Genomic DNA, 15,000 nt, shown 5'->3' with positions numbered 1-15,000 from the left:
TCCACTCTATCCATCCATTCCATCAATCTATCCATCATCTACTCCATCCATCCATTATCCACTATCCATCCATCACCCATCTATCCATCCTCCACTCCATCCATCTAATCATTTTCCACTCCATCTATCCATCATCCATCTATTCATCATCCACTCCATCCATCTATCCATCATCCTTCTATCCATCCACTCTATCAATCTATCCATCATCCACTCTATTCATCTATCCATTATCCACTATCCATCGGTTATGCATCTATCATCCACTCTATCCATCCATCTATCGTCAACTCCATAGATTCAATTAATCAATCAATCGTCCACTTAATCCATCCATTTTCCACTATCTATCATCATCCATCTATCCATCATCCACTCTATCCATCCATTCCATCAATCTATCCATCATCTACTCCATAGATTCCATTAATCTATCCATCATCCACTCAATCCATCCATTTTCCACTATCTATCATCATCCATCTGTCCGTCATCCACTATCCATCCATTCCATCAATCTATCCATCATCTACTCCATCCATCCATTATCCACTCTCCATCCATCATCCATCCATCCATCATCTACTCTCCATCCATCTATCCATCTTCAACTCTATCTATCCATTTTCAATATTCTATCTATTCATCCATCTATCCACATATCTACCTATCATCCACCCAAAATCTATTTGTCCATTTTTATCCACCCATCTACCCATTATCCATCAATTAACCCATCTACTCCATCCATCCATCTCTCCATCATCCACTCTATCCATCCATCATCCTATCTATTCATCCATCCACCTATATACCTATCATCCACCCAAAATCTATCTATTCATGCATTTTTATCCATCCATCTACCCATTATCTATCAATTAATCCATCCATCCATTACAACAATCTATCCATCATTTACTCTCTCCATCAATCCATCATCCATCTATTCCATCAATCTATCCATCTTCCACTATCCATTAATCATCCACTTATCCATCATCCACTTATCTCCCTATCATCCACCCATAATCTATCTATTCATCCATGTTTATCCATCCATCTACCCATTATCTATCAATTAATCCATCCATTCATCCACTCTCTCCATCCATCCATCATCCACTTGATCCATCTATTTCATACATCATCCATTATCTATCCATTCCATCAATCTATCCATCATCTGCTCCATCCATATATCCATCTTCCACTTTATCCATCCATTGATCCATCCTCCACTATCCATTCCGTCAATTTATCAATCATCCATGCCATACATCTATCCATCTTCCACTTTATCCATCCATTCCATCCATCTATCCATCTATCAATCAATCTATCCATTCATCTCTCCATCATCTATTCCATCCATCCATCATCTACCCATCATCCACTACATCCACCAATCGATCCATTTTTTTCAATGCATGCATGCATCCATCCTTTACCCATGATCCACCCCATCCATCCATCCATCCATCTTCCATTTCATTCATCTATCCATCCATCATCCACTCCATCCATCCATTATCCACCAATCAACCCATCCATTTATCAATTTGAATTTGATCGATGGATGGAATGGATGATGGATAGATAGATGGAGTAGATGATGGACAGATGGATGGGTAGATGGAGCAGATTTTTGATGGATGCATTCAATTCTACAACTACTCGCATTATAAAACACACATCAATATACATCTAGCCATTAGAACCCAAAACCCATCAGTTTCAAAGTCCAGAGAGGTCTGTGTAATTCTGCTAATGTGTACCAGTGATGCTCCGCAGATGAAGCTTGTTCTCCTACTGTACCTATGGTTTTAGTAGCCGTGAGCCGCAGATCCTGCGCAGGACAGTCGAGGAAGTAAAGATCAGCTTTACTGCCCACAGGAACCACGATTTTCTCCTGCACCACAGAGTTTGATCTCATTTCACAGTACGATTGTGGGTTTGTGTTTACAATTTCCAAACTCAGTCCTTCCTCATTCTGAAGATCCACAGCGCAAAGATCTAAACAGAAGTCACACACACAGCATGTTATTTATCTGCATGTATGAAACGATATCTTTTGTAAAAAGATTAAATAAATTAAATATATTTCTCCTTACATGGAATGCCCCCCCTGAACACCCCGACCATGATGTGCATTGAAAGCCCAGGAACATTTGCTGCACTTTTTCCTTCACAGTTGTTCAGAGTCAAGCTGAAGTCTCCCTGTTGATTGTTGGGTTGAACGTCCATCGGCTTCTTTGAGAATGAAGTCTTTTCTCCAAATGCATAATCAACCGTGACCTCTTTCTTTTGGCATTCTGGTGGAGTGAATTGTTTAAATTCAACGGTAAAATTGACCATTGGCTCGACAGCGAAGTTCCACTTTATTTTGTAGTCATTGTAATAGCCTGTGCCATAGTTTGGTGTGAAGAAATCAACAGAAGACTCTCCTCTGGGCAGCTTGACGTCCACCTCCACCAGTCCTGGAGATATAGAGTGTTTACATGCATATTAATACAATGATAACTCAGCTTATTGATGAAATCCGTTGTCAGGGTGCAATGCAAATATATATACAACTTACAAATATACAACTCCTGGAAATATATAATGCAATGCAAATAACACAGATTTAACTGCTTTCATTGATTCAGCGTGATACTGAACACGACTACAGAATTATCCTCACCGAAGGATTTATTTCTAACACTAAACTAAATTTATGAAGCGAGTTTGGAGTAAAAACGTTATTAAATGTGGTATTTTCACTTGCACATTTACTACAGAGATACTGCGGTCATTGTCAAAGGATGACCATCTTTGATTTCATTACCATGTGATTAAATAGTCTGCGATTATAAACTCGGTTCTGAATAACTTCGATTTTGTGTAGTAAATGCATCTGAATGCATGTGCTAGGTTTGTCGCGATACTGGAATTCGGTACCAATCGATACTGACATTTTTTAAATGTCCATTTGAGCGATGTTGAGCACGTTCTTAAACATCGCTGATTTGCCATTGTGTTCACATGTACAACAGAAATGACTGTAATTGGCCGTGAAGGTCATCAGTTCACCAAACTCACCGCTGTTTACGGAGTAACCACAGATACAGGGACACTGGAGTGTTTTAAAGTCGTGATTCATCAGCGGATCGCTCGTATGTCAGCTTATAGACAAACCAGCTGATCGACGCGACTTTGAAACGCCTCAGTGTCCTTGTATCTGTAGTTACACTCAGTAAACAGAGGTGAATTCGATGAACTGATGACCTTCACAGTAGGTAATATGGTTATATATATATACCGCGGGATCTAAAAATAGCAACGGTGTCAGTTTTAATACCGTTATACCGTCATAAAAACAATGCACTTATATAGGAGACAAGTATTAAATATTAAATATTATTTATTTAATGCCTAAAAATACGTATGCGTGATTGTCATCAAGGGAAAGTGTGGAGGAGAGAGAGGAAAGGTAAGATGGCGAGTCGGGCACCAAGTAACATGGTCAAATAAATAAAATAAGTAAAATAAATTTCCGAATAAATCGCAGGAGCGGTCGGTAACTCTGGTGTAATTTGAATGGGAGCCAACAATATCGCTGTTTAAGAACGTGCTCAACAGCGCTCAAATGTTAGCAAGAAATTGACTATTTTCAAATTTCATCATCGATTAGTACCGAATTCCATTATCGTGACAACTCTAGCACGTGCTGGAGGTTTACTACCGGTTACAGAACCGGCTTTACTGACAAAATGCTAAATAAATCATTATCGCCTTTTATCGCCATTATCGATTTTTCACACAGCCCTAGACTAAAAGTGTGCAAATGTCTATGTTGCACTTCAGAAATGTTAATAAAATGTGACCATGGACCATAAAACCTTATGTTGCATGGTTACATTTTGGGAAATAACAAAAAAAATACAGGAAAAAAAATACATTTTTAAGCCAAATATCATTCCTAGCATATTAATTTGAGAATATCATGTTCCTTGATGATCTATTCCTACTGTAAATATGTCAAAACTCAATTATTGATTAGTAATACGCATTAAGAACTCAAGCTGGAACAATTCAAATGGTGATTTTCTCAATAATTAGATTTATTTGTTTTTTAGATTACAGATTTTGTAATCTAAAATCATATCTTAGTCAAATATTGTCCTTTGCTAACAAACCAAAGTCAATGGGATACGTGGATGGATGGAATAAATATGGATGGATTGATGGGTGGATGATGGAGAGATGGATAGATTGATGCATGGATCAACCAAACAAACCATAACAAACATCAATGGAAAGAACAGATGGATGGAATAAATATGCATGGATAGATTGGTTGATGGATGATGGACGATGGACTATGGAAAGCTTATTTAAATATCATGATTATTGTAAATGAGAAAACCTAACATAATTTGATCTGTGTTCATTTCAAGTATGACTTCAGCCAGTTTTAGCCACACAATCTCCGTAAATGGACAATAACCAAAGAATAAAGATAATATTCTCCCTTAGAATCTCTACTACCTGTTGAAGCAGGTCCAACGGACACGCTGAAGTCGGACGGGTTCAGAGGTGTGCCTTTAGGAACCTCCAGAGAAATGCGTCCTCGAAACCAGACCTGGATTCGACTGATGGTGCCATTCCGACAGAAGGTGCCGATGGATATGGGTCCTGTACGCTGGTATGAGATGATGCTGTAGGTGTGCTGGTCCGGACAGCTTTCTGAAGGTTTGATTTGCCTCATTCCTGGAGCTGGAAAGTCCAGGCGAAACATCTTGCTGGACTGAACCCTCACATCCCAGGTGAAGGATCTGCTAAACTCCAGGAATCGAGTCGCATCCGGATGAACCGCGATGCTGCTGCAGGCTGACGATGAACAATCTGTGGGGAGATTGAGGAATGCTGCATGTACGTTTTTGACTCTTCTGAAGTATTAAAACACTTTTCCTATTGATTTCCTTTATGTTTTTTAATGTTGATATTTATTATTGAGTATATTGATGCGTCGTTGTTGTAAACTTTTAAAGACGATTGTTAAGGAATGATGCTTGGTTGCATGCTGTGGACACTTCCACACCCTTAAACATAATGAAAAACTAAAGGTTATTGGCTGGTTAACTTGTAGGTCAAATAGCATCAATGGCAGTGCTTGACTATTCAAAGCAGCCAAAGTTCCCAGACCTTCAATCATCAGTCAGACGTCTGGCTATACATGACCATCAATCTGGCAACTTGTGTTTTGGGAGGTGTGGCCAGGTAAAAAAAAAAAAAACCCTCTCCGATATTTTGAATTTGGACTGAAATACATAGTTCAGCCACTAGGTGTCAATCCTTCATACTGCACCTTCAAGAGTTTTAGTAGGTGGCTTGACCTAATGGATCATCAGATCCCTTCATTGAAAATCTATTACATACATAAATAGCACCTTTTTGAAAAGTGTAACTGCAGGTTAGCCATGTATATTAACTACCTGACAAAAGTCTATCCAAGTTTTAGGAACAACAAATAATAACTTGACTTCTAGTTGATCATTTGGTATCAGAAGTGGCTGATATGAAAGCCAATGGCCACTAGATTACGCTTATTTGATTAAAATAAAATCTGATCATGCCTTGATTATTAATTATTTAATTAGGACAGTAAAGTCTGACTTTGCTGAGACAAAAGTCTTGTCACTGAACAGAATAATGTCCAGTATAGAATATAAAGTCATGCTGCAGTGGAAACAGAATGAGTATTGTGTCTGACTCCATCATGAGCTTGGAGGACTGCATCCATACATCTCTGCAATGACTCAAATCACTGATTAATAAAGTCATCTGGAACAGAAAAGAAAGCGTTCTTGCAGGACTCCCAGAGTTCATCAAGATTCTTTGGATTCATCTTCAATGCCTCCTCCTTCATTTTACCCCACACATGCTCAATAATGTTTATGTCTGGTGACTGGGCTGGCCAATCCTGGAGCACCTTGACCTTCTTTGCTTTCAGGAGCTTTGATGTGGAGGCTGAAGTATGAGGAGGAGCGCTATCCTGCTGGAGAATTTGCCCTCTCCTGTGGTTTGTAATGTAACGGGCAGCACAAATGTCTCGATACCTCAGGCTGTTGATGTTGCCATCCACTCTGCAGATCTCTCGCACACCCCTATACTGAATGTAACCCCAAACCATGATTTCTCCTTCACCAAACTTGACTGATTTCTGTGAGAATCTTGGGTCCATGCTGTTTCCTGTAGGTCTTCTGCAGTATTAGTGATGATTGGGATGCAGTTCAACAGATGATTCATGGGAAAAGTCTACCTTCTGCCACTTTTACAAATGATCAACTAGAAGTCAAGTTATTATTTGTTGCGTGTATAACTGAGATCGACAAGACTTTTGTCAAGTATACTGTCCACCCTATACACAACACTGTGACTCTTTCTGATTTTGATTGTAATATAATAATGAACACCATGTGTAAAGCTTCTTTGGAACAATAGTTATTGTGAAAAGTGATATAAACTTGAACCATTGAGATGTTTTATTTTGATACTGACCGATGTCTTGGTTGATCTCCACAGTGAAAACGTCTCCCGGCTGAGAGCAGTTGAAGGACACACTGGTGGTTTTGGAATCGGTGAGTCTGAGAGTGGAGTCGCAAGTCTGAGATGAACCTTCATTCTTACACACAGTACAGCCCAGACCCTGACCAGGTTTCTTACTGAAGATCACATTGGTGTCGGGGTCAGGGGTCACCTCTATCGTCTGACATTCTGCAGAATAAAACAAACCCACACATAAATAAATGAAGAGTTCAGATGCAAAACCCTCCAGACCTCTTTTCTTGTAAATTAGCATTTTCTATCAGGCTCCTACAATTAGGTTCAGATGTTTCATTTTATATGTTATGATAAGGTTATGAGCTGGTAAATAAAATACTATTTTTTTTTTAAATGTCACTTTAGACAATTCTTTGGTTTTACGTGGTTTAAAATGTTAAACTTTGGTTTAAAATGACGTACATTATTGTCAGGTGAATTGACTACACAGTAGTACTCAAATTTTGTAGATTATAAAATGAAAAACAGCATAAAGAAAGAAGAAAAAGAAAAAATTATAAGAAAAGGATAAAATAAAAATAGTAATCAAAAATAAATAGAAAATAAAGCACTATTTACATCCAGGGTAAGAACACATGTCATAATATAATTCCTTCCAGAATAATCTCAACTGACCATCTTCATTATACACATGGGAATGTCACACATTATAATATGAATGAGTATAACCGTATACATGTACATACATTAGCATGTATTTATCTATCAGAACATCATCTTCTATTCATTTATAGCAACAAAGTCGGGTCTACTAACTAAAATATATTCAACCCATTTCCTCCATTTCCTCAGGAATATATCCTTCTTTAAATTGACGACAAATAGTTGCGTCTATCCAATTACTAAGGGTTGGTCGCTCAATTTTTTTGTTTTGTTTTGTTTGTTGCATGGATTCATTCCATTAGAAAAGTGATGCAACTAACTTGAAATCAAGCATTAAATTAATCTGAAGTGCACTTTTACAGGCAGTTGCCCTACAAAATAGAAATAGCATAGAAAGTCTATTAAAGGGCACATAGTTGACCTCTTTTTTATGATTTAATATTAATATTGTGGTTCTTCTGAGTGTGCCAGTTTAGGTTCAGTTTAAAACACAATTCAGATTTGTTTATTATAATGTGTTTAAAAGTGTCATGTTGGGGGCGTGTCCACAGTTCGCTTATTTATGGGTGTGTTGCTTCACATGTAAATTAGTTTCGGCTTCCCGCCAATGTCACAAGGGGGCGGGGCCATGACCTCACCCGCTCTGCGTTTGCAACAGAGTCTGACAGGCAGACGGAGAAGGAGGAGAGGATCAGCATTCAGTCGTACATGTACGACTCTGACACAGACCAAGCAGAGAGTACAAAATCATTTGTGTCTTTGTACAGTTTTACAGCCAACTGTGTGCTAGTTTCAAGTGCCGAGCTTGTACACAGAAACTAATAACCACGCACACTGAATTAACTTTGACTGAGGCACCGGATGCGCCGCTTGAAGCCGCGACACGGCACACCAGACACTCTCTGTGGAGCGGCAGAGACATGACGTGTCCCGAATCGTCGCGCCACGCATTTTTGAATTCTAAACATAGGTTTCTGCAGCGGTCCGCGGCGCCCAGCCGTCGACTTGAGTGTACCCTGATAGAAACCGATGTTTAGAATTGTAAAACGCATGCTAGTTAAGATCACAGGGAGCTTCTGGGATCGCGAGAAATGCAAACGGCTGAAGTATAAGGAAGACTCAATGAGAAGTACACATGTTTGCAAACCTACCTAAAGATACAACCAATAATTCCAATAAGAGCGATAATGTGGAGAACATTGATCTTGTGTTGAGCCCAATGAGCCTTGCATCTAAAAATAGAGCTAGCGTGTTCCTTTAGTGATATCGCTTCGACTCATGCTGAAAATGGCGGACGTGAATCAACACACTGAGGATATGATGACGCGCCTGTCAATCAATATTGGTGGGCGGGGGGACCGCTCTCCTACGTAAAGTTGCGGTCGATTTAAAAACAGCTCCAATTGGTCCACCGTTTTTTATGTTGTTAAATTGAAAAAAAAAGCACTGTGTGTGTTTATATCACCCCAATATGACGCTCTATACACCATACATGCACATATGTCTGTCCAAACAGCTTGAAAAGTACATTTTTTACCATAGGTGCCCTTTAAAAGAACAGCTGAAATCAAGCAGAGAGTTTAACCCACAGAAAATCAAACAGAAACACAAAGGACTGATTCACAAATGTAAAAGCTGGAACAGGAAAAGGCCATGAGAGAGCACACACATTACAAACACACACATCCACCCTGATTGCATTAGGAGAAACTGACTATCTCATAATTACTCTGCATGACAGCTCGCTCATTATTCTGATTAAACAACACATCCATATTTGTCACAGACAGAAATGATTACTAATTAGGCTTAAAACTAAAGAAATGAAAAGTAAATCTACACTGAATCACCATCTTGTGTCAGACTCGACAGATATACACTCGCAGGTTTAGACATGATTTTGATTGCACAAATCAAACAAGAGGAGAATCATCCGCAGCGGCTCATATTACACTGAAGAATGACTACAAGTCCTGCAAATATTTACTTTGAGTGATACAACAACAGTCACACACACACATCTTGAGTCTGTGAAATATCAGATACTTAAACATAATTATTTATTTATTTATGATGACATAACCAGGTTTGTTTTGATTTATAGGTTTGGATAAAAAAAACACTCTCTCACACACACACACACACACACACACACACACACACACACACACACACACACACACACACACACACAAACTGTGCACGTTTAATTTAAAAAATACTGTATTTTAATTTTACACAATACTTAAAAAAATAATAATTAAATAAATTAAAAGATTTTTAATTATTAATTTTAAAAATAATATAAAAATATATATTTTAAAATATTATAAAAAATAATTTAAAAGAAAAAGATAATAAAAACATTATCCACATTAAATGAAAAAGGTTATCCACAATAATTAAAAAATATTTATAAAAAAGTAAAGATATTAAATTATTTATTAAAAAATATTAATAGAAAAATATATTAAAAAAATTTATATAAAAATATTAATAAAAATGAAAAAAGACAATTAAAATACATTTAATTATTCACAATAATTAAAAAAAACATTCATTAAAACAATTTTAAAATATTCAATTATTAATTTAGAAATATTAATATAAAAATATATTTGTAAAAAATTTAGAAAATTAATTAAAAATACAACATTTAAAAAAGATTTATTTATCCACAATAATAATAAAATATTAATTGAAAGAATTTAAAGATATTAAATTATTAACTAAAAAAATATATTAAAAATATTATTTAAAAAATATTAATTAAAATAAAAGAGTTTAAAAAACATTTAATAAATCTGCATTAATTTAAAAAAAGGTTATCCACAATAATGAAAAAATATTAATTAAAATAAGAGTTTAAAAAACATTTAATTATCTGCATTAATTAAAAAAGGTTATCCACAATAATGAAAAAATATTAATTAAAATAATGTAACATTTATTTTGTCATTCATAATTTAAGATCAAAATATATTTAAAAAAATAACATAAAAATATTCATTAAAAAGAAAAAAGATAATTTAAAAAAACATTAAATTATCCACAATGATTTAAAAAAGGTTATCCACAATAATAATTACATTTAAAAATATAGATTAATGTTTAAATAACTCCTGTGCATGAAGGGCAAAGTACACAAATGCTTTTCAAGTATCAAAGCATAACCTTTAACACATCTTATATGTACATTTTGTGTACAAACGTCCAAAGTTTTCACCATGATTTACAGACAACGTCAACTAAAATGCCATTCATCTACTTAAGCATATTCAGCACAAAAATCACATCATAATTTCTTCTTGTTTTCTTTATACTTTGCCATGATCCTTCCATCCGCTTTTCATGCACCTCTCAGTGTTGTACTCAAACTTACCATGATCACTTATTTGTTTATATATTAGGTACTTGTCAGAATAGTGCTGTTTTATTTAATACACAAATATACAATATTATAATACAATTATAGGTTGTATACAGGTTATTTGAAACAACTTACTTGATTTTAATATCACTTTTGTCAATTTTACCTCACCCAAAATGACACTAGCATCCAATTGTTTCATGCACAAAAGAAATGTCCTCTTCTGACTTTTTTAATGCATATAAAATCTCAACTTCAAACAAAATAAGCACTTTGAAGGTCATTTTCGGCACTGTGAAAATGAAAGACCATTGTCGCCAATGTCAATGCCTGCTTGCTTTTCTATTGTCACTGTCATCAGATATGCATTTCACCACAGAGAAAGCAGTGAAAGCCGCATGTTTTTCCCTCCCTGCCCAAGAGCATCGTTCAGCAAACCGCCCTCATTTTGTACAGTAACAGACTGTTGGTCAATAATTAACAAGTTATTTTTCACAGCAGCTGTCATAAATGCAAATGCGTCCATTTTTATAGCAGGCCACCTAGAAAGCCAGACGCTATTTTTATAATAATAAATAATAATAATAATAATAATAATAATAATAATAATAATAATATTTAATCACTGTATATGTACAAAAAAAAACTTCTTCAAATATTTACTGTGATTGATACAACAAGAGTCTCTCACACACACACACACACAAAAAACAATCACACACACACACACCTTGAGTCTGTGAGATACCAGAAACTTAAACAAAAGCTATTTATTTATTTATTAATTTATTTTTGATTACATAACTGAGTTTGTTTTGATTTTTAGGTTTGGATTGAAACACGCACACACACACACACACACACACACACACACACACACACACACACACACACACACACACACGTATGCAAAATGATCATGACTGTGCCTGTTTAATTTATTTTTAAAATGGTTATCCACAATAATTAAAAAAATTATGAATTAAAAAAAAGTAAGATATTTTAATTATTTATTTAAAAATATTAATATAAAATATATATTTAAAGAAATAATATACAAATATTAATTAAAATTTTAAATTTTATCCACAATAATTAAAAATAGTAATAAAAAGTAAAGATATTAAATTATTAAAAGAAAATGATAATAAAAAACATTAAAAACAATATAAAAATATTAATAAAAAAATGTAAATATTATCCACAATAATTAAAAATAGTAATAAAAAGTACAGACATTACATTAATTAAAAAAATAATAATATGAAACATTAAAAATAATATAAAAATATTAATTAAAAATAAAAAAAGATAATTTAATATATTTTTAATTATCCACAATAATCAAAGGTATTAATAAAAATCGAAAAGATATGAAATTGTTAATTAAAAAATAATAATATAAAATATATTTGAAAATAATTAAAAATACTAATTAAAAATGAATATAATTTTAAAAGATTATCCACAATAATTAAAAATATTAATTAAAAAATGTAAAGATATTAAATTATTATTTAAAAATATTTATTTTTTTTATATATATATATATATATATATATGAAAATAATATATAAAATATTAGTTAAAAATAAAAAAGATAAATTAAAAATTAATAATTTTACACAATATTTAAAAATATTAATTGAAAAATTAAAGATTTTAATTATTAATTAAAAATATTAATATAAAATATATTTGAAAATTAAAAATTCATATTAAAATATTCATTAAAAATAAAAAAGATAATTTAAAAAATGATCCACAATAATCAAAATCAGAATAAAAAAGAAAAGATGTTAAATTATTAATTAAAAAAATGTTAATATAAAATATTTCTAAAAATAATATAAAAAATTATAATAAAAATATATTTTAAAAAATAATTATCCACAATAATTAAAATATTAATAAAAATGTAAAGATAATAAATTATTAATTTAAAAAATCAATATAAAATAGATATGTTAAAAATAATATAAAAATACATTTTTTAAATTATTTAATCACAAATCTAAATTAAACCCGGCCTGCATTAAATACAATTAAATGTCATGTGCAAATCATTAGACTCCTATTAAGTTCATAAACATTTAAAATCACACTATACTGAGGTAAACTTGGTTTTATTTTCGCCCATTCATTTACTTTTGAACAAAGTGACCAGTTGTGACGTCATATATTGTTTACCACGCTACTTTCATATATTCGCTCTGAAATCGCATGCAAGTATGACTTTAAAACATGAGCACTATTTCATTAACTATGAACAATGTTGTACTTTGATAGTCATTTGGCTGCTAATATTATTTACCTATTTAACATTTGCAAAGAATCCCTTTCTAAAATTCTTTAAGTCTGCATGTGCGAAGATGAAACCAATTTAACCCAATTCACAATCATTAACTAGCATACCTGACATGTTTTAAGCACTTTTCATTAAGTAACCAAGTAACGAAATGACAGCAACATGGATGTTTAACGTGTTTGGGGTGGCGCTTCTGTGAAGACTCACCTGAGATTTTGTGAATCTGCAATAAAATGAGTCCAATGAGCACCGGGACCGCACTGGAACCCATCGCTCTCCGTCAGAACTCCCCAAAAACGCCAAAAACAACGTGTTTATGCTGTAAAAACGGTTTGTTTTACACCTTTGGGTCGTGCATGGTGGATTGAGTTCGGTGCGACGGATCTCGCGGACTCGCGCTTCCTGATTCTACTGGCAGTTGTGAAGGGCGTGTGCGCGCGCATTTACCTGTACAAACTTGCGTTCACGAGACAACAGCTGGAAAAATGCGATTGCATTATTCGAGAAACACTTTAGCTCAAATCAAGCGAAGAGAGTCTTATAAATACCACAGACTACATACTACAGAAAAAAATATATATATTAAAGCTTCTTTCCGGTTTTTTCAGGGGCCAAATCCACTCATCTGTGACAGTTCTTGTTTATAATCTCAACAAACATGATTCCTTGGTTTTCCTCAGTCAGGATCGAGAACTCAAGCGTTTCAGCACAGCCTGGGGACACACTTAATATTCATAAGGTAAGTGATTCTTTATTGGAGGATTGTCGAAACCACGTCAGCACGCCTTATTAATATTCATGAGTTAAGAATTCGCTGAAGTAAAATGTGCCATTTCGCCAGAGGCAGTTCATGTTCATAAACCATTTGCAGAAACACATTAGGCTGTTACTGAGCATATCTTTTTACATATATTTTTTTGAAATATTTATATTTATATGATCATAAGTTACTGCATTATATTTTCTGTTTTTTATATTTTTGATCAGTTTTTCATATTATATTATATTATATTATATTATATTATATTATATTATTTTATATTATATTATATTATATCATATTTATTATATTATATTATATTATATTATATTATATTATATTATATTGTTTTATATTATATTATATTATATTATATTATATTATATTATATTATATTATATTATATTATATTACATATATTATATTATATCATATTTATTATATTATATTATATTATATTTATTATATTATATTATATTATATTATATTATATTATATTATATTATATTATATTATATTATATTATATTATATTATATTATATATATTATATTATATTATATTATATTATATTGTATTATATTACATATATTATATTATATCATATTATATTATATTATATTATATTATATTATATTATATTATATTATATTATATTATATTATTTTATATTATATTATATTATATTATATTATATTGTATTGTATTATATTATATTATATTATATTATATTATATTATATTATATTATATTATATTACATATATTATATTATATTATATTATATTATATTATATTATTTTATATTATATTATATTGTTTTATATTATATTATATTATATTATATTATATTATATTATATTATATTATTTTATATTATATTATATTATATTATATTGTATTGTATTATATTATATTATATTATATTATATTATATTATATTATATTATATTACATATATTATATTATATTATATTATATTATTTTATATTATATTATATTGTTTTATATTATATTATATTATATTATATTATATTATATTATATTATATTATATTATATTATATTATATTATATTATATTATATTATATTATATTATATCATATTATATCATATTATATTTATTATATTATATTATATTATATTATATTATATTATATTATATTATATTATATTATATTATATCATATTATATCATATTATATTATTATATTATATTATATTATATTATATTGTTTTATATTATATTATATTATATTATATTATATTATATTATATTATATTATATCATATTTATTATATTATATTATATTATATTATATTATATCATATTATATCATATTTATTATATT

At 31.6% G+C, this 15,000-nt stretch overlaps 2 protein-coding genes across 3 annotated transcripts in view; one reads left to right on the top strand and one right to left on the bottom strand.

Moving 5' to 3' along the window:
* The window catches only part of cdcp1b (CUB domain containing protein 1b), a 20,103-nt gene extending 6,594 nt beyond the window's left edge, over positions 1-13,509 (bottom strand). The window contains exons 1-5 of the mRNA XM_056479546.1: positions 13,098-13,509; positions 6,547-6,762; positions 4,534-4,890; positions 2,115-2,480; positions 1,819-2,016 (exon numbers count right to left, since the gene is read on the bottom strand). Of these exons, the coding sequence (XP_056335521.1) occupies positions 1,819-2,016; positions 2,115-2,480; positions 4,534-4,890; positions 6,547-6,762; positions 13,098-13,161 (1,201 nt within the window). The 5' untranslated portion in view covers positions 13,162-13,509. The remainder of the gene's footprint in view (positions 1-1,818; positions 2,017-2,114; positions 2,481-4,533; positions 4,891-6,546; positions 6,763-13,097) is intronic.
* Positions 13,510-13,539: 30 nt separating this feature from the next.
* limd1b (LIM domains containing 1b) overlaps positions 13,540-15,000 on the top strand; it is a 12,116-nt gene continuing 10,655 nt past the window's right edge. For both annotated transcript variants that reach the window (XM_056479549.1, XM_056479547.1), the window contains exon 1: positions 13,540-13,629. The gene's annotated coding sequence lies outside the window, so the exon portion shown is untranslated. The remainder of the gene's footprint in view (positions 13,630-15,000) is intronic.

The sequence above is a fragment of the Danio aesculapii genome, chromosome 19 (assembly GCF_903798145.1).
Source record: "Danio aesculapii chromosome 19, fDanAes4.1, whole genome shotgun sequence".
NCBI classification, from domain to species: Eukaryota; Metazoa; Chordata; class Actinopteri; order Cypriniformes; family Danionidae; genus Danio; species Danio aesculapii.
The sequence above is the reverse complement of the archived record's forward strand: the minus strand, read 5'-3'. Positions and strand labels throughout refer to the sequence as shown.